The following is a 25,985-nucleotide window of genomic DNA, read 5'->3' as shown; positions in this document are numbered from 1 at the left end:
ATGTGAATGTTATAGAAAAAAAAGTTAAGGAAAACAAGAATAAATAAACATTCTTCTATTTTGCACTTTTCTTAATTTCAGAATGTTTTTCATTACAAATCACATAATCATCAGCGTAATAATTTGAGTGAAAGTTGAAGTTTTTAAAAATACATTTTTTAGTACTTGGCACAACCAAAAAGCAAGTAAGCACATTTGTGAAACTGGCCATGCCTATTCCTAGGTACAAAAAGTCCGATTTTTTTTTTGTGTATTAGCCTATTCTTTTAATTAAAGCACAACTTCAGAAGACTTTGAGCAAGTGGATTTGATTTACTTAGCACATACTGGTTTAATAAATTTGCAGCCATTGTTCACCTATTATAAATATTGCTTATGGAAAACTAAGAATCTAAGCATTTTCACTACTAAGTACAAAGAAAGATTTATTTTCTCACTTTCACTTAAGTAAACTGTTATTTATGTATTTTATTAGGATTTTAACGTCATGTTTTAAAACTATATAAATATATATGTACTGGTGATATGCTGTATGTATGTAGATATGCACACAGGGGGACAGTGGTAGCCGAGTGGGTAGAGTTTGGGCTTTAAATTGAAAGGTTGAGAGTTCGAATCCCAGCTCTGTCATGCAGCCTCTGTCGGGCCCTTGACCCTTCAAATTCTGTATATGATCATTAGAGAGGATATTTCAGTTTGCTTTTCATAAGCTTTGTAATTTATATTTTGTGTTTTGTACAGTTTTATCTGAATGTATGATTTTCTACTTATGGTTGTTTAATCTTAATACACCCTTGACACTTCAATGAAAGATCCTCACAGATACAGTAAAACTAGCGTGTGTGAGGACGGAATCGTTCACATAATGATGTTAAAGTAACTTTGTAGTGAGATTTTAATAATACCTATAAGAAAATTCTGTTTTTGTACTAAATATATCCTCGTTATGTGTAAAAGCTAGGACGCTAACTCTCCTGAGGTAAATCTGTGTGCGCGCGCGCGCGCGTGTGTTCGGTGAGGGCGTGGGCAGTGACGTCACGCGGAGGACCTGAGTACAGATTTCGCTGAGTAAAAGTGGAGCTGAACTGGGTCGCGGAGTGTTTTTCCCCTTTAACTTTTCCTTCTCGACGAAGCACACCGGTATATCTCTTTACTTTCAGCGCCCACACGCTTTGGATACGCGGCGTTATTAAGTAAAGGCGAGCTGTTTTGGTGAAGAACTTTACCCAGCACACCTTAGGCAACAGTCTCAGGTACAAAGCAGGAGCAGAGGAGCCGGAAGAACTCGCACTTCAGGTTTAAAAGTTTTCCAACGTGGAGCTTGTAATTCTCTGCAGGTAGAAACACACATAAAGTGCTTCAACATGATGGAGTTAAAGAAGAAGAAGAAGATTTTTATCCTGGTGGATGTCCTATGCGTGGGTGTAGGTAAGTTTAAGAGGCCTGGTACCAAACTGCATACTGTAATATTAAATAGTACTGTGTCAGTAGTATGTGATTTGGAACGCAGCCACTCTGGTGTCAAGTCTTTACATTCAGCTTGTGTACTATCCATGCATATTTTTCTTGCAAGAGTCAAATACTGTATATAAAAGTGCTTTTGGTGTTTATTTTAACAAACAAAAGGTCTAAAATTACATAATTAATATTTTGCACAAGGTCAAAACATCATGAACATACCTGTATATTTCAACAGCTGAATTCAGGAGTTTACACACTTGTGTTGATGTTTGTATTTAATAGCAGTCTTGATATTGTAAATATTGGAGCACATACTTCTTTAAGAAATACCAATTTGAGTTATTTTATAAGTTTACTGAGTAAAAAGTGTTAAGTCAAAATATACATACTGCAATTTGGATTATTAATTTAGTAGTGAAAACTTTGTGATGTTCTCAGTGCCCATATAAATAGGTTTAGTTTGATTGCACTCTTTAAAAAGTGCATAAAACTGTGGTCTTTTATCAAGGCCAGAAATGAGACCCAAACTGCTGCCCTATAATAAACAAATTTAGCTAGTCTAGCTGGTCAGATCACTAATAAACAGAAACTGCTGTGACACTGTCCACAGTTTAGTGAGCATTATACACCTGAGGCTTAAAGTCTGCAGTGCATTAAAAAATTCCCTGCTCCACATCCAGCACTTCAAATCGTGACTGAAGTTTGTTCCTGGTCATACTGACAAAGAAAAAAAAAAAAAAAACACGGGCTCCTCTAGACCCACAGGGATGTAAACTCACTTGAGTGTTATAAATGACACCAACAGTTGCTGAAATAATTGAAATCTGAAAGCTGCTGTTAATTTGTGCAATTAATAATTAATGCATCCCTACAAGTGAATGTAAACTTTTGACCTCAGCGGTACATTGCCCTCATGCAGGATAAGTTGCACGGCCATCTGCAAATGATGTATCGACCATCTGTAGCCCAGTTTCTATTTAAACAGAGAAGTATGAAATAATATTGAAGTGGTAAAATTGGGAAAATATAATCAGAATTAATTTCAACAAAATTGGGAAAACCAACCGAATGTAATGTTAAATGTATCAATGGCACCACTGCATTTATTACTGACTTACTTGCCAACATAACAAGAAGTTTTCACCTGCATTAAATGCAGAAATCTGGCAGCACTCTTTAATACAGAATCTCTTTAGATCCCCCAGGCTCCTTGGTTCTCTCTTGTCTTCCTTTTGTTGGCTCACCCCACAGGATTTCAGTAGCTGGTAAACAGAGCTGCAGGTCTCTACAGAGTAAAAGTTCTAATTAATAACTCATCATCCAACTGTAAATATAAATGTTAGAAACTAATCTGAACAGAAATATATCTGTTCATTATTTTATGTGATGTCTGTTAGTAAGAATCAATTCTTATATCTTTAAAAGAAATTTCAAGGGATGTCCTCATCCATTTTTTTGTGTTTGCTGTTGTCCTGGAGGACAACAGTATTTGACTAAATGGCTAGAATACAAATGTAATACAGTATAATGATGTTAGTATTGTTATCCAATGAGACATGACTTCTTAGGACATTAACAATGCTGTTTAAAAAATCACAGTCTCTCTATGGGAGAATTTGTAATAGCCCATCTGAGAATCTGGTGCTCATTACTCCTAATGGTCCTTTTCATTAAGCTCCACTAAACAAGCACGTGTTTCATTGCCATTTAGCAGGTCCAAACTATCTAGCACAAAGTCATTGTCAGCATATGTTCACATCGTACACAAAGTACAACCGGCATGGCATTGTGATATAAAAACAGGATTACACCCTTTTGGTTGTGCTGTGCAGACAGGATCAGTGCTAGTGCAGCTGTAAAGGATCACAGTGTTCAGTAAATGAAGGGGTAGTGCAATACCTATAACATGCTCTAAGCATGAATCACATGGCACGACACACTTTCCTGTTTTATTCACTGTCATACCTGACTTATCAGCTCATTAAGCCATTCATGAGGTTACAGTTGAAGCTGAAGCTGTCACCAGAATTGTGGTAGTTCATTTGATCACCAATTCACAGACCTAGTCAGTTGCTTAACAGATAAATTTGCCATGCATGAGAGAAAAGGTCAGGGGGGCATTGCAAAGGGAGAACAAAACTACACGTATTTGTTACTCCTTTATTTACTGTACTAATCAAACACTACTGTGTAAATAAAGGTGTTTTCACACTTACCTGGTCTGTTTTGAAGTCCGTTCAATGTTTGGTATATTTGAGCATGTGCTAAAATGATGTTACAACCTGGAGGTGCTCCTTGGTACTAACTTGTGGCTTGCTTTAAAAAGCGGGTTAGATTCAAGTAAGCTCAGGTGCCGACCACGCTGTGTGTTAAAGCAGTTCCACATTGAATCTGTGAATAGACTAATGTGATTGGTTGTGATGTCATGTTAATTACCATTTCAAATTTTACTTGAAAACATTTGAATTTTCAAAGTAAGGACTCAAATGTTGGCCAATGTCTTTTAACCAACAACCGACCGCCATTAGTCGGGTGTTAAACGATGACCGGCAAATAAGACTGTATGTTGGTTGCATAATCCCTGCAACAACACATAAGCCACCGCCACTTGCTAATGGCTTGTATTTATTTGGGAGAAAATGAAGAGTAAACTCGGATAAAACCAGATAAAACTGTTGTATTGCTGTCTTTTAGATGATAAAGTGCTGGAGAGAAACTCATACCTGGTTAAATGCCTACACAAAGTTCTAAAAGCTAGTCCATCCTTTATACTTACAGGCTGCATGTCAGTGCTTATGTGTGCTGTTATTTTTATTTATTTATTTATTTTTTTGTTATTTCTTCCTGTTGGTAGACATTGGTAGCGTAGTGGGTAAAGCTATGGATTATCATAACTGGAAAGTTGTGGGTTTGAATTCCATTTTAAAACATTAGGATCACTCCCCAAAAATGTGCATGGCAATGCCTTGGTAACGGGCATGCTGGTCAGGGATGTAATAAATCTTGGGTTGATGTTAGGCAGTGGACATGAGCAGCATAAAGACCTGAATAACTTAACAACTGGCCGTGTTGTTTTTGTGGAGTTGTTTTAATGTCTTGGTGAATCAGAGTACTTTTGACTGCATATTAGGTGGATGGTCCTAATATTTTAGCAAAACTTGTGATATTTTAGGATATTTTGGTGTAGAAATTAAAGCAGGACTTCAGTTAGACCTCATTCAGTAAACAAACTAAATGTTTACTCTTTTCTAGCTGTGGCTGTACCTTCTTGCACCTGTCTGTATGTGTGTATGTATTACTACAAGAGTCTATCACCATGCCTTGTTAAGACTTGCTCTGGATGGAAAGGATCGAGTGATTCAGTATTTTGGTCTCAGTTCTGTCAATGAAAGCCCTATCTTTGTATTTGTATTGTTTGGGTAGACAGACTATGCTGCTGTTGCTGCTGCAGAATCAACACGGACTCTGTTTACTTGGCCGTCTCTGACCAAGTGTGTTTTTTTGGGTTTACTGGAGAGAGTTTTAAAGAAAGTCGCATGTACCTGTCTGCCCAGACGAGACCAAATATTTGTGAACGTGTCTCATTTTTCTTCACATTCCTACATTTGCAAACATGAAATTCGTGCAGCTTTGAAATAGATCTGCCAGTAGTAACTTTATCAAAAAAGCATTTCCTGTGGGTTCAGTATAAAGTCTGAGTTTGGGACAGACATTCAACTTGCTGCATTTGAATATATTTTAAATATTTGCTTGACCCATGTTGACCTCATTAATAGCATAGCTTATAAATTTCACCTCTGCATGTGTGAAAAGGCAATTTCCTGTGGAAACGTGAGACTATTAATGTAACAATGGGCTAGCAATGTCTTTAGTGTTTCAACTGTTGTGAGGTTTCTGGCCAGGAATGATTGCTGTCCTCTGACTGATCATTTTGTTCTGTGGCTTTGCACATGAATTGGTGTTCTTAAGACTGTTTCATTGTGACAGTGGGGTGCAAACCGATTGCAAGTCAAAACATAACAAAACATTTTGTAACAAAATTGGAAGACACAGTTCTCAAAAAGGAGAGTACACTGTAACAGATTCCTCCACTGGAACTAAAAGGTCCAGCACAAACTTTGAAAACCATGCTTAGACCATCTTGAGAATCCTCCTCCACATTGATTTACAATTGAAACTGTGTGTTAGTGTGCTACAGTGTTTCCTTGGCATGGTGTAATCGCATATTTATGTCAGTTAGGTAATAAAATATAACGTTCAGAGAACAGAAAAAGTGGCATCCTGTTTCAGTGCCAGGTTGAGAGTCATTGACATCTGTATCATAATCTGTTCCACTGCCAGTCTGTTTATATATTGCAATTTTGGGGCTGTATGCTTGATTTGCATTTGTTATTATGCATATTATTTTGAAGTCTGTTCAGAGTTTGGTATATTTGCTCCTTGGTGCTAACTTGTAGCTTGCTGTATGTTAGCGGAACATATCAAACAAGCATAATAAATCTTGTCACGTTTCTTGGGTTTGTTTCAAAAGATCTCATGCTAGTCATGCCCGCATAAAAAATTTTATAGGATACCATTCAGGTATTCTTTTCTGTCTGGCTATTAAAGGTGTGGCCAGTGTGATGTGTGAGTTACAATCATCAATTATAGATTTCCTTGCAAATAAACAGTTTTGCTTATTTTATAGCTACAGATTGTCTTATATCAACTTCAGACATGCACATTTTCCTGGGTATTAGCTGACAATTAACAAAGTAGGTGTTTTGTGAAAGTTGAAGTGCCATTCCTTGTTGTCTTGCGCCACTCTGGCCGCTCAGGTGGCGCAGCGGTAAAAAGAAACGCGCTGCAACCAGGGCTGGATTCTGAGAGCGTGGTATCGAATCCAGCCTTGCTTTACCGGTTCGAAGCTGAGTGGCTATATGAGCAACGATTGGCCGGTTGCTCATATGGGGGGTGGGACAAAGAACCGGATGTGGGTCTCTCTCTGTCAGAATGCGATTGCGTTCTCTGCCGGCTGATTGGAGGCGCTTACACAGAGATGGGAGAGGGTGCCCTTAGGGTGTGTCTCTCCGCATGCAACGCTAGGTGGCGCCAAACTCGTCAATGTGTGGGTGGCAAAGATGCATCTGGCTGCTGCTCGTGTTTCGGAGGGGATACGGGTTAGCTTCAATCACCTCCGTCAGGGCAGGGTTCGGCATAGACAGAGAGGAAGCACGATGCTAATTGAACAATTGGAAAAAGGGGGTAAAAATAAAAAAAAACAGCGACTCTGTAACACCAAGAAGACAGACAGTAGTTGCCTAGTGGGCTGTCAATCGGAAGGTTGTGGGTACAAATCTTGCTTGTGCTATGCAGCCACTGTTGGGCTTAAAAGCAAGGCTTTTAACCCTCAATTGCTTGCACTGTGTTGGTTGATTTTCTAAGTTGCTGTGAATCTGAAAAGTGTCTCCTAAATGCTATAAATGTCAATGAAAGAGAGGAAAAAAAGGCAGATGATAAAATGGTATATTAAAAAGTTAGAAACACTGGTACAGTTAATTATTATAAAAAGTCAAAAATACAAAGCATTATTGTCAGATTAAACACAAGAAATATTTATTTTATTCACTCATTCATTTATTTACACTTGCTTTCAGTAAAGAATACATATTTGTCCAACAATAAATTTATATTGGCTGAGGGAGGTAGCTTTTACATTTTTATATTCTTAAAATGTAGATTGGTAATATTGTGTAGCATTCCAACATATAAGCCTGTAAACTACTGTACACTGACAAGAGGCAATGCTTTAGACTTTTCAGAGAGGTAAATTGACAGTCTGGACCTCTTAAAATTTAAACTGAATACCTGTGAAGTGAAGCTCTGCTTGAACAGCACAGGCTGAATGTAGATAAGATCATATACACCCCTCCAACTCTGAAGAATGATTAACAGTTTATTCTTTTAATTTAATGGCTGTAGATCGTAATAACTTTACCAGAATAATGAATGTGTCTCAGCTTCTGCTGAAGTAGTTAATTTATTATACATCTTGGTATGCAATAAGGAAATGAGTTCACTTTTCGTTTTTCACTGATCCTGATAACATCTCAGCCCATACATTCATGTGGGTTGTTCTTATCAAAGAGGAAATGTGGCGTGTTTACCGGCTTTGAGGTTGGTGTAGTTTAGTAACTTCTATCTCAACAGACATCCAGACTGGTGGTTTTTAATCCAGTCAAATAACTTAAGGATGTTTTTTTTTCATTTTCTGTTATTATGTCTGAGACAATAATAAAGGATTTATAACCATCCATGCATCTATATGCAAACTGCGTCTTACATGGCCACATGCCATACCACAATAACAAGCCAACCAAAGAGTTAAAAAAAATCACATCCATTGTTTTGGCTGAGTCCCAAACCACAGACAACCAAAAAAGTACTATATCAAATTACTGCACTGCTTATTATGTTGGTTCTTTTACTTTAGGCACATAGCATGTGATTTTAAATGCGCCCATCTTCCCAAATAAGTTCCCAAATGATTATCTTTCCTATTAATTAGACTTTTTAATGTCATATTTAATGTGATATTTAACACGGATGTCAAATTTTCAGCAAGTAATTTGGTAACATTTCTGCCTGCTAGACCTGCCCAGATTGTGAAGTAAATACTCTATGAGCAACAACAGCTCATTCATATGGTAAGGTTCACAAAAATTGACCTCCAGGGTGTATCAGGTGTCTTTATACCCACCATTACCCTATTAAGAAAAAAGCAGTCACCACGTCCCAACCCAGTTAAGCACCTTCAAAAGGTTTTGAACCAATAAGTCAAACAATGCTCATTATGATGTTTTTTGGTGCCCAGTGCTCATTGGTATGTGTGGCGCATGTATGTGATTTGTACTCCACTGGGGAATCACTGTTGTCCTTTCTGCCGTGCTTTAATCAGCTAATCAGTGTCTGCTGCTCCAGCAAGCGCGCAGAATGCCTGAACAAAACCACCATTCCACAGAGATAGGTGGGCACCGAGTTTAGGGATTAAAGCTCTTGAGAATAACAGGGGCCTGAACATAGAGTGGAACAGGCTGGTAAATCAGGGGGTGAATGAAAGATGAAGTGCTACGAGGTGAGCGTCAGGGAAAGGATAAAAGGACCAAAGAAATAAAGACCTGAAGAGAAATATGATCCAGGTAAAGCTGGAGAAACAAGTAATGAGAACATTTTAAACTAATAGGGGGAGAGATGGACTATAAGAAATGAAAGAGCAGGAGAATGTTGAGTAAGCATGTGGAATTGATGTATCAGATTTCACAGTTTGTTCACTGGACACACACACACACACACACACACACACACAGGTGTCCACAAACCTTGTGCAACAGACATTGTAGTGTCTATTGCTACTATGCTACTGCTACTAACTTCTGGGTTAAAAATACTTACAGGGGCGACCTGATTTAAATCTGAAAGTTTAAGCTTGTGGATTAGATTGCAATGACACCCTGGAACAATATTTAGTCGTTAATACATTTTTATTTTATTTTATTTTATTTATTTATTTATTCTTTTTTTAGAATTTAGTTATTAAAGTTTATTTTTTAGAATTTTTTGTATAAATCTTAATATTTAAGATTTTTTAGAATTATTTTGTTCTATAATTTTATTTATTTATATATTTGTAAATATTTTTAGATTTTTTATGTATGTTTGTAATTTTTTTTGTTATGGATTTTTTTTTTTTTTAATTGATTGTTTTAATAATTATTATTTCCATACTTTTTAGATATTAATATTTTAGTTAGAATTGTTTGTTACATATTTTTATTTATTTATATATTTTTTGAATTTTTTATTATTATTATTATTATTATTGTTTTGGAATTAGATGTTTTTTATTTATTCAATTTTTTTTTGTTATTTCAGAACCTAATATTTGTTTAGGTTTTTTTATATAGTTGTTTTTATTTATTTATTTTGTTTTATGACTGTTTACAAGATACTTGATATAAAAAGTTCTCTACCCCATTATTACTAAGAAAGTATTTAGACTGTTAACGTTGTTTCTTGTAGCACCACTACTTCCAACACTGGGGGCGGCATGGTGGCTTGGTGGGCAGCACCGTCACCTCACAGCAAGAAGGACCTGGGTTCGATTCCCAGGTGGGGTAGTCTGGTTCATTTCTGTGTGGAGTTTGCATGTTCTCTCTGTGTCTGCGTGGGTTTCCTGCGGGTGCTTCGGTTTCCTTCCACAGTCCAAAGATGTGCAAGTGAGGTTAATTGGAGATACAAAATTGTCCATGACTGTGTTTGATATTAAAACAGATGAACCTTGTGTAACCAGTAACTACCTGTCCTGTCATGAATGTAACCAAAGTGTGTAAAACATGACGTTACAATAAATAAACTTCCAACACTGGATGGGTGTAGAATTGTAAGCGAATCAGCTCAGCCAGGATTGCAGCCATGGTGTCAGTGAAGAATGATGTCAGATTTATATGTTTTTTTTTTGTTTTTTTTGCTTCATGTCCTGTCCGGAGCTGATGTGTGTTACTCCTTCGTCATTCTCACCCTTAATTTATCCTCATTCTGACAGACTGAAATCCTCCCCGAAGAACAACGGTTGCAAATTCGTGCCCTTTAACTCTGAGCCGTTTCTTAAACAGTAACATTAGAAAGGTCATTCGAGAGTGTCTTGCTTTTCTCAACAGTTTGTTCTATTTGTCAGCATTTAGGAAACTCTGTTTTGCAATTTGGATTCGGGTCAATAATGTTTTGACACCAGCCAAGCGCTGAGGTTACAGCTGCAATATTTCGAGCAAAAGATAAACACCATCGTTTAAAGATGTGGAATCTTTAAGTGGGATGTTAGCACATTGCAACATATTCACAGTTTGAAAGACTGGTAATCCTGAGAGAACATCCAGCTGGTGGATCTGACGTTGGTCAGTACACTCCGAGCTTTTATGTGTTCATTTAAAGGTTTTTGGCTGACCTTAAAGGCCATCACTCCTCTTCTATTACTTTTTAAACTAAATGATATAAAAGAGGAGCCAGCAAACTGGTTCAGCTTTTTATACATGCGCTTTTATTTTCATCAATTGTTTTATTCTGGACAGGGTTACTGTGGGTCCAGTTGTTTCCAGAATTAATGAGCGCAAGGCATGAACACACCCTGGACAGGGTGCCAGTCGGTTTCAGGGCTTCGGACAGCCAATAACTCTTTGTGTGTTTTGTGGTAAACGTGTACTGTGTTAAATTTGGCTGCCAGCTTTCATCACAACACTGATTACACTGAACTGACACGTGTAATATCTGCAGCCCTTCTTTCAGCTGCCGAAAACCAGCTGTTAACCTTCAAAAAGGAATTTAAATTACATTTTCAACCCAAAGCGTTCTTTGATTGTGTGTTTCTGAAACCATCTGACAGCACCAGCTTCACCTTTAGAACAATTTAGAACAAGTCTGTAGCCAGTAAACTTAAATCTTCCAAGATGTTTGAACTGATTCTCTTTTTAAATTATGAACTCATAAGTAACATCTGTCAGCATCACTCTTATTGCTAGCTCCTTTTACATGACCTCTTATTTACTCTAAACGTTCTGTTCCCAGAATGCATTTGACCTATTGCGGTCTTCCTGCGTTAATGTGGTCACTTCAGGCTAATAGTTTATGTAAGTAAACGTTAACCCAGCTTTGAAATGGAGAAGCTTGTGTGTTAAATGCTGGGTTTTTTTTGGGAGCGCCGCTATGAGAGGGCATTTCAGTCTGCTTTTCTTTTCTCAGCATTTATCACTTCCCCTAGTGTTTATTTAGCCTTCATCATGCTTTGTCTCGAACTTTATATGTCCTCTTTTCCCGGCTTTGTATGGGAGGAAAACCCAGTATTCTGACTCATCCGAGATACACAGACGTTCTAAAAAGAAACTTGGTGTATCTGTATAGAGCAAGTATTCATACAGAGCTCTTTATGATGAACAATGGATGTTTCATCTTTATTTGATTTATAAAAAGCAGTGTTGAAGCATTGAGAATAATACAGTAATGTATTTCTTTATCTAATGCAACAATTAGAACAGATTACGCAGCATCACTTATGATTACATTGTTTATAACTGTAGGACACAATTGCAGAATTGTTGAAACAGTATCATTAGAGCAATTACATTATTAACTTAAACTCACCGGCTTGTTTGCATTCCTTCTGCTAGGAACATTGTAGCCACAAACTAAAGAGTCGTTAAATGTACCTCGATCTTTATTTCTCACAAATCAAAACTTAGCTGACACCTTGGCTGCATCTTTAGCATCTTATTATAGTGATATGAAGATATGAAGTCAAAATCTGCTGCTGTAGTTATCTTATGCTTACTGAAATTACCTTTACCTTTAGGAACCATGTATAGACTTGGCAGAAATTTGCCCCCGTAGTTTGCATGCACCAGTTAAACGCCTAGTAATGATTTACATTAAAAAACAGAAATATCTTTGAGAAACTGGCCGCATATCTGTTGTTTGATTTGTTTGTTTAGTTCATCCCACGTGAAAATGAAATAAAAATGATAAGCAGTGTGATATTGTGTTGAAATGTCACTTAAAATATCATTATTGTCAGCATTTCATTTAGAATTAAGGGCAGTGGTGATTTAAGCCTGGTTTATGCTTCTTTCAGTGATCTACTGTCGTTATCCTAATTGTGTGTGTGAGACCCTTAAATGGATTGCTTCTCTTTCCCACCACAACCTTGACCAGAATAAATCCGTTAGTAAGAATGAGTAAGGTTTTGTGCTGTTCTTCTGGAGCATTTCTCTGGCAGTGGACCTGTTTATAGTGTCAGTCTCCTTGTGAGGGTGTTTTGTGAAGGCAGTGATTCAGTTTGGCGATGCTCTTTTCTTTGTTGAAATGTGCTTGTGTTTTAAAAAGCAACAATCCAATGTACGTTTTTACCTGTTACTGCTGCTTGTTTGCTTCCTGCTCATTGTTTGTTGGACTTTGAAAGCCTCTCTTCTATTGTAGGGTAATCTTGGTTACTCATCCAAATCCAGAACTGTGCTGTTGTGCACGAGGGTACCCAGAAAGTTAGGAGATAAGGATAGCCAATTTTGCCAAGATAGCCAATGTAATAAAAGGCAGTGGTTGTCATTAAAAATCACTTCCAAATGGTCAGTTTAATGCAAGAGCTGGCAGAACAGTAAAAAGGTTACGGTGCGTATGAGTGCTTTCTGATATTGTACATGTACTTTAGCTTGTCCATTTTCTTGCTCGGACCTCTTTTGCAGTGTTTTTCTCTTTCTTCTGTCCATCCAAGCAACACGCTGGTGAGAAGTAGGGAAAAGGTGCCTGAGCCTTCACATTCTCATGTGAGAATTACAGAATTACAGATTGCAGCTCAGAACTTGCACTTCTCACGTTAAATTTGGGTGGGTGGAGAATTTTTCGTACTGGTATTTCCCCTGAAATAACACTGTATACATACCAGTGAACCTCAAGGTCTGGCTTCTCTTCCTGGCTTTGAGATGATGATGATGTCTGAAGAATCAAAATGCAACACAAATTTTTCCTTAGAATATTTTTTTTCCTCAGCAACAGCAAATTGATTGCAAGTAAATCCACATTATGGCCAGATCTTTGGACACCTATTATCAAAAGTACGCACATACAGAGCTTGTCCCTCATGATTGCATCCAAAAGTTTGAATTAAACTGTATATGTTATAGTAAAAAAAGATTTGGGTGGTGCCTATATGGACAGTTTGATATGCCACTTGGCATATCACTATGGCATTTATCTTGGTCCATGTACTTGCCATCTGTCTGTCCTTCCTTCCGATCTCCGGCTCATATCTAGAATAACTTGGCTTGTGGAGGAGGCCATTGAAGGATTGTAACAGATTTTATGACTTTATCTCTGAAAGGGTCCTGGGAAAGGTGACTCAGAGAAGCAGTGTTGCATGGTGGCTGCCAGAAGCACTGTTAGCATTGGCAAAGTGTATTGTGCCATTGAATTATGTTTTTTATGACTTTAACTCTTTAAAGGGACCCTGTTTATGTATTGTCCATTGTCCACTTACTGATTCTTAGATTAATTTAGGTATACATGAATGCGTGTGATGGTTTGTTGTTTTCTTTATAAGTTTTGTGATAAGCACATTTACAGTGCGCGTGTGGATTTTGATAGCTCAGCAAGGGAATCTCACAGGCTTCTGTTTCATACTGATAGGGTTGTGATATTGTGTGTTGTTTGGCAGCGCCAGAGTTTGTCGAGACAATAATTCCTCGCTTCTCAATTTCGCACTATGGGAAAGCAGTTTTATAAGTCAGAGGCCAGCGAACACACCACGTCTTATTGTTAATTCTCGCTTATTTTCCTGTTGTTAGTCAAACAGCTTTAAACCTCACAGATGAGTTTGCGTAAGCTTAGGAAGACAATGGATTCCATCGGCTCGAATCTCTGCTGACTGCACACAAAGAGGCCGTCGGCTCAGCTTGCCATCACTCGACACTTTAATTAGCTGAAACCCGTGCCTGTGTTCACTCAGCTAGATCCTCAAAATGCCTGTCAAAGTGTCAAATTTTAGGTGACGATTGGAGAAGGAATATAAATGGGATTAACAATTTCAGTCTCTTCCATTATGCCACTCATATTGTCCTAATATGAAACAAGTTCAAATGAGGTAAATGTATTCAGACCCTACAAATGAACAGCACTTGTTGCCAAGCTGTTTTTGGTACTTACCGCTTAGTGATGTCTATGGTACGAAGTAATTGGCTTATTACAGCCTTGTGGTACTCCACCTGAGGTGGCACGGTGGCTTGGTTAAAAGCACTGTAGCTTCACAGCAAGAAGGTCCTGGGTTTAATTCCCAGGTGGAGCAGTCCTTTCTGTGTGGAGTTTGCATGTTCTCCCCGTGTCTGCGTGGGTTTCCTTCGAGAGCTTCTGTTTCTTCCCACAGTCCAAAGACATGCAAATGAGGTGAATTGGAGATACAGAATTGTCCATGACTGTGTTTGACATTAAAAACTTGACACCCTAAATGGTTGAATTCTCGTTTCTCAGCCACACCCATTGCTAATTTCTATGGTTTTAAATAAGCCAGGTCCATAAAGACATGGTTTGAGTTTGGTGTGGTGGAATTTTGCAGAGCCCTTACCTCTACCTTGGAACAGCAGTCGAGTTCATTTAATTTGTAGTCTCACTCTTTCTTTTGGCTGCTTCTATATTTAGGGGTTAACATAGTGGATCATTCTGGTCCGCATACCTGAGTTGGCACAGTTGTAGGCCTGACACAACACACCTTATTTTATCCAGGCTTGAAATCGGTACTGAGAGCGCACTGACACGTGCATCTGACACGTGTCTAGGCTTTTCTGCCATTCTCTTTCACTCAGTTATAGGTAAAATTTGTATCTATAGTCCTTAGATCTTTTTGAATGCATTCATGTTCTTCTTGGGGAATTAAAAAATATGTGAGGTCTCTGATTTCCTGGATCATTTATTATTTTATGATGGTAACCATGCCAAGTTGCTTGGCCTTTTCCATTTCTTTGTTCACATGGCCGGGAAAATAATTGAGTAAATCCTTTGTTTCAAAAACAGAACATGTGAATATCATCTTTCCCTCTCCTGTGATTGAGCCTTGATTAAAATAGCTTTACATTCTTCTGAAATGCTTTACTGTTCCCATGTTCCTCGCAGCTTTCCTGAGGGATGTCTGTGTGAGGGCTACCGACAGGCCAGTGGAAAAAGCAAAGCGAGGGAATGAAGCGCTCATAATTTGGCGCCCTCGTCTCGAGCGCACAGATTTCAGATGGAGTCACTTCCGTTCCTTGCTCTATTTCCATCTCAGTATGAATCATTTGGAAAACTGCTGAGAGTTTGTAAGGCTGTTTGGTTTCTCCACCTTTGTGGTTAGTTAGTTTAAAAGGCAGGTTGGCATGTCCGCTTCTAGATTTGAAATAACACAGTTGGATGCAAAAGTTAATTTCAGCACTGAAAAAACATGTAAATGCATAAATAAGTACAGAATTCATGGGAAAATCAAGGATGACTAAATCTATTCGTTACAGTAACAGGACAGAGGACTGACTGAGACTTATAACTTTTCAGTAAAGTTGTTTAATGGCTCGTTGTTGTGTGTTAGTTTTAGTGCTTGTTCATTATCCTACATGGTTCATATCTTCTGCAAAAGTAGTATTATTACATTTACTGTTTTCTGGGTTTCTTTTATAGGAAAACTGCTGTTATTATAGTGTTTGATTTTCCCAGTGGGATAAATCGGGGGAACCAGATCATAAACTGTGAATTACACTTGCAGTGTTCAGTGTTTTCTTACACTAAGCTGCAGCATTTTATCTATTTGGTAAATAGGCTAATAGGCTTCACAGGCAGCTGGTATCTCTGAAACTGTTCTCACTATAGGAGTTACAAAACGTGGTCAGTGTGACATCAACACTGGGACATTGTGCTGAACACTAAGTAAGAACAAAGATTGTTGTTAAACTTTAATGAGTTCCCGAAACTCCTAAACCTCGTCCATTGTTTCATACATCAGAGAGACAGGTTTATTGTCACTCAGTTTGCCAGAATAGGGGAAAAGGAGGGGGTTTCCCCCTTTACCATGGTGGGTGTTTTATTGACTCCAGAGTACAGCCAGATTTCCCCTTGCTTTCTTTTTGCTTTGTAATCTTAAAATCCACATCAGACTTTGTTTGGCTTGAACAAATGCTGTAAGAAAGCTATGACTTGGAGGGGGGTGCAGTCAAACAGATGCGAGCCCATGTTAGTGAGCAACTCCTCAGGCAGTTTGTAGAGAAGTTCAGCATGACTGAATGTGTCGCCTTGAGAACTTGGACAATAGAAGTTTGTATTTTTTATGTTTTTCAAAGTTACTGTACAACAAAATGTAGGTACTACACTATAAGATAAAGGATAAAAGTGGGGGTAATTACATCGGTCACATCAATAATTGTAACTTAAACTTTATTAACAATACCAGTAATAAAAATACCAATAATCATAATAACTAATTGTGGTGAGTAGCACTGTCGCCTCACAGCAAGAAGGTCCTGGGTTCAATTCCCAGGCGGAGTGGTCTGGGTCCTTTCTGTGTGGAGTTTGCATGTTCTCCTTGTGTATACGTGGGTTTCCTCCGGGAGCTCTGGTTTTCTCCCACAGTCCAAAGATGTGCAGGTGAGGTGGAGATACAAAATTGTCCATGACTGTGTTTGACATTAAAACTTGGAGATGAATCTTGGGTAACCAGTTACTACTTGTTCTGTCATGAATGTAACCAACGTGTGTAAACCATGACGTTAAACTCCTGGGGAAAAAAAATTATTATTGTTACTGCGCTTGGGTAGATCAGCAGTCTATTGCGCTTGTCCACCACTATCAGCTGCCCGGCATCTACACAGATATGTTCGGCTATGTCTGGGTGGATGGCCAAAGCCCTGCGATTGATTGGCACCCTGCCCAGAGTATTCCCGCCTTATGCAGATTTACAGCATGCTCTGTATTTTGTAATTAGTGCATTATTACAATGTACTAAACCCTGAACGTTCAAGGCTCTCCGAACAGCTGAACATGCATGCAGAGGGGCACAAACCACACTGACTGTACAACAAAGCAATACAGCATTTAAACCTGATACTTAATGTTTAAAAGGCTGCACTGGGATTGAATTCTGAGTCGACGTTTCTGATCTACAGTTGTTTCATCTCCAGCACATGTGCACGGCTTTGGGAATTAAGAATGGATGGATGCAGGAATAGTATAGGATGTTCTCATCTTCCCCTGTCCAGCTGAAGCTGCATGTTTTTTATTTATTTTAATTATTTGGTGGGAATAGTTTTGCTGCGTACAGTGAGACGTCTGTTTTACAGTTTTGACATCATACCCTTGGATACACTGTACTCTAGTCTCATGATGCCGACTACTTCTGCCAGGAAACTTGGAGGTGGCACAGATAGTAATAAACACCACGGACACCCACATACTGCATTCTGCGACCGTGTGTCTAACTTGGACCTTTTCATGGGAGCAGTAGATACGGACAGTGTGGGATGAGGCTCTAATGAGAACAACAGGACTGTTATAGTGAGTCTTGTACAGCCAGGGAGCGGGAATTGCAATGAACTAACCATAAATTAACTAACAAGTGCAATTATATAGAAATTAATTCTGAAAATTAAGTATTAAATATTATTATGATATTATAAACTTTGCATTGTATGTAGCCATTGATGGTTGATATTCTGTAGCTCATCCGGTTAAAACAAGGATCAATTCAATAAACCAGAGTGTTACGTTTATGAAATAATAAAGATTTTATGATATATGCTAGCTGAAGCTGCTCAGTGTACAGTGTGATATTAGCTATAATGTTTTTCCATGATGCAAGAAGGTCCTGGGTTCGATTCCCAAGTGGAGAGGTCTGGGTCCTTTCTGTGTTGAGTTTGCATGTTCTCCCCGTGTCTGTGTGGGTTTCCTCCGGGAGCTCTGGTTTCCTTCCACAGTCCAAAGACGTGCAATTGAGGTGTCCATGATTTTGTTTGACATTAAACTTGAACTGATGAATCTTGTGTAACCAGTAATGACCTCTCCTGTCATGAATGTAACAAAAGTGTGTAAAACATGACGTTAAAGTCCTAATAAATAAATAAACAAATACATTTTCCATGTCGCATCATGTGTTCTGCACAGACTCTAATAACTTCTGTATTTGTGTGTGTTTTTTCTTTTTGTTTAGCTGCGCTGCCGTTTATAATCATGACAGCCGTGTTCCAGCCGTTCGAGCGCGGTGTGTACTGCGATGACGAGAGCATTCGTTACCCATACAAATCGGATACCATCTCACACGGCATGATGGCCGCCGTCACCATCTCCTGCTCCATCATCATCGTGAGTTTGTACATCATCTACACGCAGCCACATTTCCTGAAAATCAGTTGTTTTGCTTTACGTTTTACGAATGTTTTGACTAATAATAATCATTTAGCCAGGGGGTCTGCCATGTTTTCATTTGTAAGCAGTACGGATTGAGGAGAAGTTATGGGCTTTTGGAGGCACGTCACCAACATGACTAGAATAAATAGTGTAAACAAGCCAGCCTGTCTTTGTTTTACAGTTTTTTTGGGGTGTCCAAACGTTTGTTGTTGGGGGCCAGATAGAATAAAAAATATGAAAACACAGGGCCACAATAATAGAGCTACTTGATGCAGGTGAAAAGATGCAGTCGGCTACTGCACATGTGTCGGAGGGGGCGTGTGACAGTCTCGCTCTCCTCAATCGGGGCGGGTGTCAGCTCCAGTGGAGAGGAAGCATAACGCAATTGGGTAAAAATTGGACATGCTAAAATCGGGAGAAAAAGGGGAGAAAATGCATTTAATAAAAATGATAACAGGCTGCAAATGGCCTGCAGGCCGTAGTTCGGCCATCCCTGTCTTAGACTGTTTCAACAATCTGTTTTGTTGTGCTTCCCAAATATTGTTGCCATATTTTCAAAGCAAGTAACAAAAATATTAACCCGTGCAACTTTTATCTCACGTAAATCTCTGTGTTTTCTCTTCATGCTCAGATCACTACAGGAGAAGCCTACCTGGTCTACACCAAGCGTCTCTACTCCAATTCAGACTTCAACCAGTACGCAGCGGCGCTCTATAAAGTGGTGGGCACGTTTCTTTTCGGCGCCTGCGTGAGCCAGTCTTTGACAGACATGGCTAAATTTACCATCGGCCGCCCGCGACCAAACTTCATGGCCGTCTGCGCTCCCAAAGAATGCAAGGGCTACGTGGCGAACATCAACTGCACAGGAAACTCACGCAACGTCACTGAGTCCAGGTACGGCCGTGACGGACAGGAAGGCCAAGGCTGAAGGTCACACCACTGCAGACCTCACTTCCTGTGTTTGTTACTTTCTGGTGTCAGCAGTTGTTTTTGCTTCCTTTTTCAGTTCTATTGTACGATTGTAGGATAAGGCCTTTCTGTTTGGTCAGAAGAGTTTTTTGTTTTGGAGAAATCCATTTTTAACCATAAATACACACGACCTTTCCGCTCTGTTCTCTAATAAATACGTACACTCCCTGGGCACTTTATTAGGTTCGCCTATTTGGTACGTCCGTGCATTGATTATTTTATAAGCTATGTCGTCATGTGCGTGTTGGCCGTACAATAGGGCTCCGACCAAAAATAAGCCAGCAGCATCCTGTGGTCAGAAAGTGTCCACTCATAAAAGACTAGATGAACACACACTGTGCATGAAAATAGAAAACAGCTATTGTTTCTAACTGTACACCTACAAGTACTAACAGGGTATGTGTTTTTAATCGCAATTAGACCAGAAGGTTAAACAGGAGTGCAGGTGATAGTCTGGCCTGCCTGTAGTCTACGTCTGTTTCCCATTGAGAACGTGTGGCGTATCATGCAGTGCAATATGCAACAAAAGAGGTCCAACAATAGAGGTCCAAGATTGTTGTGTTTCCCTGCTCTGATTGAGGAGAACGAAGCTAACCCACGCCCCCTCCGACACGTGGGCGCCATGCCGTATGCATCTTATCACCTACACTTTGACGAGTGCAGTGCGGCTCAGCGTTGTGTACGGAGAGACACACCCTCGGAGCACTCTTTTCTCATCTCTGTGCAGGCACCATCAATCAGCCAGCAAAGGTCGTAATTGCACCAGTCATTGGAGAGAGACCCTATCCGGCTTAGTCCCGCCCATATCTGAACAACAGGCCAATCGTTGTTCATGTGGCCGCTCGGCCTTAGTCGGCAGGCAGAGCTGAGATTCGATACGATGTGTTCGAGATCCCAGCTGTGGTTCCAGCGTGTGTTTTTACCGCTGCGCCACCTGAGCGGCCCCACCTGAGCGGCCCCAAGATTGTTGTGTTTTAAACAAGACTGAGAGATTGGGGATCAACTTTCACAACTGATGTCCTCAGTAGCCATTATTTATTTTAAGTTAAAAGTTTACAGTTTTTACTGCATTGTAGAGGTGCATTACATTCTTTCTTATAAAAAACTAAGGTATTTACTGTGCTATGATAATCAGTCTTTGATCTCGGTGCCAGGCTTGTGCATGCATGCATGGCACGTGGAACATCACGCCAGTGATGAACTCCATTAAAATGAATAGGCTAATGCTTACCTCTCTAGTTTATATTGGGCTGAAATCCATGTATGTGACTCATATGTTAAAAATCTACTGAGTAAATAAGTGATGCTTACAGCTTCTTTCCATGTCACTTCTTCAGGTTGTCGTTCTACTCTGGTCACTCTTCGTTCGGGATGTACTGCATGCTGTTTTTGGCGGTGAGTTGTAGCTGCTATAGTTTTACTGCTCATTAAGACTGGAGTTTAAATTTACCAACCTCCTGCTGGCATCATCTGATTTTTTATTTTTTTTAAACAGTTCTCTATTTTTCCAAGGAAGGAAAAGGTAATTTAATGGCAAACTATTTAGGGTGTTTTCTCTAATAACTTCTCTAGCAACAGTTATTTAAGCCAGCCCTGTAGAATAATCCTGGCCCAGTTCTGAGGTATGCCTACCTACCTACTGCTGTCAGTTTGCGAGGCATTCCTGTCATGTTTAGACATGATAATAGTTATAACACAATAATGATTCTGACACCCACATAAGCCACTGGATTTACTAGAGTAAAGTTGTTTTGGAATGCAGGAAGTTTGGTCATGGGTTGTACACAATACGTACATATACTAGAATAGCTTTTCCCCAAAGAAGTCAAGATTTTTTTAAATTCATTTTTCCAACAGTTATTCGAGTTTGCTCTGAAAACGTGTTTGTTCTAGTGTATGATGTGCTACAGTTTGGCAGTACAGTGATTTGTTCAGTCTGTCTGACACCCGTTCATTGGCTCATTCCTGATAGTCTGGTCCAACACACCTAGATCAGCTCTGAGTAGACGTGTGAGCTGATTAAAGGTCAGGTAGATATCTGTGTTCAGTATTGCGCAATACCTTATCTTCTTATTCTCTGTCTGAAGTTATATGTCCAGGCACGCATGGCATTCAAATGGGCACGCCTTCTCCGGCCCACGATCCAGTTCTTCTTGGTTGCGTTTGCAGTCTATGTAGGCTACACGCGGGTTTCTGACTACAAACACCACTGGAGTGATGTGCTTGTGGGTCTGCTGCAGGGGGCGCTCATCGCCATCCTTAATGTAAGATTGTGTCATCCCTCATATATCATATATTTGGACAAAAGACTTACTGTTTGATATACATGTATATATGTTACTTTTATGATGCTATAAGATGACATGATTGGAGTTTGTACTAATAAGGGGCGGTGGGTAGCACTGTCGCCTTAAAGCAAGGTCCTGGGTTCGATTCCCAGGTGGAGCGGTCCGGGTTTTTTCTGTGGGGATTTTGCATGTTCTCTCCGTGTTTGTGTGGGTTTCCCTGGGAGCTCCAATATGACGTTAGAATCCTAATAAATAAATACATAATAAATGTACTAAAAAGATTACATAAAACAACAAGTACTTCTAATTAGAAGTCAGTGTTCAGACGTCTCTTAAATCACTTCCAGCTTTAGATCTTGTGACATAATTAAAACACAATTCATACGAGGTTTCATGTTTTACAGGTCCGATACATCTCAGACTTTTTTAAGGAGCGCCCCCCTCTCCGGTGCACCGAGAGGGAGGAGAGCGAGGACACCGAGCGCAAACCAAGTATGCAGATAGTGGATTCGGAGAGGAATAACCATTACAGCTTAGCTGGGAGTGGGACTGTATGAGAGACCATAACCTTTATTCTGATGTGTCCAGCAATCACACCAAAGCCAAACATGTAAATATATATAACCACTGGACCGGCTGCAGTGCTGCTCACTAACGAATCCCCCTAATTTCTGTATCCCTGAGGCACCAGTGCAGCTACACTTGAGTGGCACCACTGACTACAGACTCTCTTCCACATGTGGATAAATTCTTATCGATATTTCTGTGTGTGTGTGTGAGTGTGTGTGCGTGCATGCGTGGGTCTCTCTGTATGTCTACAATCTCTATTCCTTTCTATGCTATAGAGGGTCTATTTATACTTCTGTATCGACATAATGATCATACACCTGACTAAAAGTATGTCAGCTGTCCTAGAGGAAACTGATCATCAAAACTTAATCATAAGATTTTCGTCTTGATTCAAAAGAGCTGAATTTCGGATGACGTTCTTGTTTTATAGTTTGTGGCACCTTACAAATCTTAAGCGTCTCAGTCAAAAATTATGTCAATTATTTAAGCTTAGTGCACACTACACGATTTTAAGACCTGTTTTTTCTGTCACTGCCAAGTATAAGGGAGCAATGCTGGCACCCCTTTATCTGCAGCTAAAATGGTCCTTGTCCTATTGCTCCAAAGTTGCTCCAAATTTTAGGGGCATATTTGAAAGAATCCTCCATCAGATATATAGTGAGAGCACTGATGAGTTGTGGGTGCATTGATGATCAAAATCTGTCAAAAAACTGGCTTCCAAAGGCAGAGAACACGGGCGTCGTATGGCACAGCAGTCTTATGCATTAGCCCACCAGTGCTTAGAGCTTAAGCTTGTGAGTTTCAATCTCGGCTGTGCTTTTGACCTAGCCTAGCAAATGGTCTGCAGGTCAGCCATTGTTTCTCATCGATGCTGCAACTGTGGCCTTTGCTGGCAAGTCGAGGCAACTGCACGAATCGTAGATGGTTCATGAAGGGTGTTGCATGACTTTCTGTATGCGCTATGGCTCTGTCGGGTGAAAAGAGGCAGCTGGCAACGGCACACATGTTGAAGGGTGCACGTGTTAGTCTCCAGCTCTTCTTGGTCAGAGCGGAGGTGGAGAAAGTGGCAGAGAACTTGTAATGGCAAATTGGAACTACATTGGGAGAAAAAAGGGGGAAATGAAAGACCACAAAAAAAGACCACAGGGCAGAAGAAGCTGTAATAATGGCTACACACAAACTACTTGGCTGTGTCCCAAACCTCATACTGCAATACTAAATAGTATGTTGATATACTACGCACTAAATCATAATTTTAAATGTCAGTACTCCGGTGGCAGCATCGCCTTTCATCCACTTTGTAAGTGCTTCAGTGAGACAGTGAGAGAAATCATTTATTCTAATCAATATATCATGCTGAAATAGAACATGCACCCTGGTAATTTTCTCATCATGGTTTCATTGTGTTGTTCTTGTGATCATCGCTTCTTTAGATCATGGTCTTGTAAACAAGCTAAACCTGCTCCTTGTGGATTCACAGCAAATTGATCTTCCATGTATTTGTGCATTATTCTGGCAGTCATTTAATAATTCTTGCCTTCATTTTCCTAGACGACTGATCACACAAGCAAGAGAGTCGTATAATGGAAGCAGTCCAGCGATTTGAATATTAAAGTTGTGTAGTGTGAACTAGGCTTAGATAAAGAAAAGTAAATAGTGGCTCGGTCTGTTGGATTTCAGGACAATGACGAAAATGAGCCGAACCACTAAACTGTGTGAGACCGAGCCGGATCAGTTCCTTCTCAGCGCCGTGCATCGCGAGTGACGAGACGTTTCACTATTTTGTTGTTGGTTAACGGGTCTCTGTAGGTTTGAAGAGGTTTTGTAAACAAATTAGATCCTGTGGTGGTGATGACCTGATGATTTTCTAACCCTCTGGTTATTATGTAATGGCAGTAGTGTTTTTTAATGTACACCTAACACTTCCTTTACAAGACTGCACAATGTGACTAATTTTTACATGTTTATTTTATGTGTCTAACTTTCTAAAATACCACTAGAAAACTTTGCATATTTGCGACATATTACACTTTTTTAATGCTTTTGTATTTTTTAATGTGAATTTACATTTAGGGAGTGTTATTATCTCACAACTAGATAAAGTAAAATGCTGACAAAATAAGCTTATGAATGTAGTTTTGTCTTCTTGCTGTTCGAACAGACAGCAGTAAACAACGGTGATGCTCAGTGGTGTGTATCATTATCAAGTCAAGTATGTCACTTAAAGTAATCTGTGTAACACAATATAACAGTGTATAGTTTTTCTATGATCATGAAAGTTAAAAATAAATGATTATAAATATTTAAGTATACGCCCTTTTGAAACAACCCTTCGTCTCTCTGCCAGCTCATATTAACATGCTGTTATGATTTGTCTGCTCAAATTTGACTCAAAGCAATTTTAGTATTTTGATTAATTCATCTGAATCATCAAATTATCTGCCATTGATTTAATAGATGCCAAAGCTGTTCAAATGCATTTTGGCTGCATCTCAAACTGGAGCCAAATGTTCTAACAAGTATGGCTATTTATGTCTATTATGCAATCAGGAATTGGTGTGCAGCATACAAGTTATGAGGCTACTAAACTGCTAACAGAAAAAAAACACCATTCATTTATACCCGCCACTGATTTAAACTAGTTAAATTATTTTGCTTTACATATTTATTCTCTTATCAATTTAATCAATGATCAAATGTGGTAATAAACAATTTTATAAAGGTGACAGTGGCAAACATCTTATAAGCAGCAGCAGCTTCAGTCAAGCATACACTAGCTTACTACTGAGTGTGTGTGTGTGTGTGTGTGTGTGTTATTACATTCTGAATTAACATTAATTAGACTGGCATTAACTTTTATATTACATTTGTCTAGTGAATGGGACTTATTGAGATTCTGAACACTGCAGTGTCAATGCTGTAAGAAATAAAGTGCTTCAACTAAAAATCTACAGCTAAAAGTGTCCTGTGGTCAGAAACTGTCCAAAGATTAAAGGCTAAAGGAGACAATGCATTGTTTATTGTACAGAGAAAAAAAGTAGGTGTGCCCTATAAAGAGGCCAGTAAGTTTAAACAAAATGTAAAACCTCAGATCTGCTACTCTAATACCACTACAACACACACTACCATGTTATCATGTTTGTGTCATTGCAGGACAAAGTGTGGTTTTACAAGTTTGGTCTAGAGGAAGTCCAATTACCTGCACAGAGCCCTGTGTTTGACCTCAACAGCAACACCCCAGTGTTTTTACAGAAACACTAAAATGTGAAAAGCATAACTATGAGAGTGAAAGCCAAGAGTGGACCCAATGATAATAATGCCCATGGTTTTGGAATGTGATGTCCAGCAGGGTCATGGTCAGGTTTCGACGTATTTTTTGGCCAAATATTGTATAAAATAAGCAGCAAAGTCAAGGACAGATTGGAAACTGTTACTTGTGCTGACTGGTTACATGTTATTAGAAATGTATCAAAACCAATCAGGGTCAAAATACTGAAAAAAACATCATGTGACTAAAGCTCATAACCATTTAATACTTGACTTCTTTCCAAGTATTGTTATGGTCTGGCATTATTTGTGGCTAAGTGTATTAATCATCATTGAGATTATGTTTTAATCATGTACATTGATGCTATAACCGAGAGACATCAGTTTTATTACAGACGTTTACATGCTGAAATTTTTCACCCCATTTTCTGTTCCTGTTTTCAAATCCCCAAACGAGTAATTTCTCGTTAACTGTATGATGTACGACCATGAACCTGATAT

General features: G+C 39.1%; 1 protein-coding gene across 1 annotated transcript; it reads left to right on the top strand.

Annotated features, from left to right (window-relative positions):
• The first annotated feature begins 1,390 nt into the window (after positions 1 to 1,390).
• On the top strand, positions 1,391 to 24,524 carry plpp2a (phospholipid phosphatase 2a). Its single transcript, XM_062987353.1, has 6 exons — positions 1,391 to 1,428; positions 18,194 to 18,345; positions 19,022 to 19,284; positions 20,697 to 20,754; positions 21,447 to 21,623; positions 22,052 to 24,524. Exons 2-6 carry the CDS (start codon positions 18,214 to 18,216, stop codon positions 22,202 to 22,204), a joined length of 783 nt encoding a protein of 260 aa, XP_062843423.1. The 5' UTR covers positions 1,391 to 1,428; positions 18,194 to 18,213; the 3' UTR covers positions 22,205 to 24,524.
• The last annotated feature ends 1,461 nt before the right edge of the window (positions 24,525 to 25,985 follow it).

The sequence above is a fragment of the Trichomycterus rosablanca genome, chromosome 25 (assembly GCF_030014385.1).
Source record: "Trichomycterus rosablanca isolate fTriRos1 chromosome 25, fTriRos1.hap1, whole genome shotgun sequence".
Lineage (NCBI taxonomy): Eukaryota > Metazoa > Chordata > Actinopteri > Siluriformes > Trichomycteridae > Trichomycterus > Trichomycterus rosablanca.
This window is presented reverse-complemented; position numbering and strand designations above follow the sequence as displayed.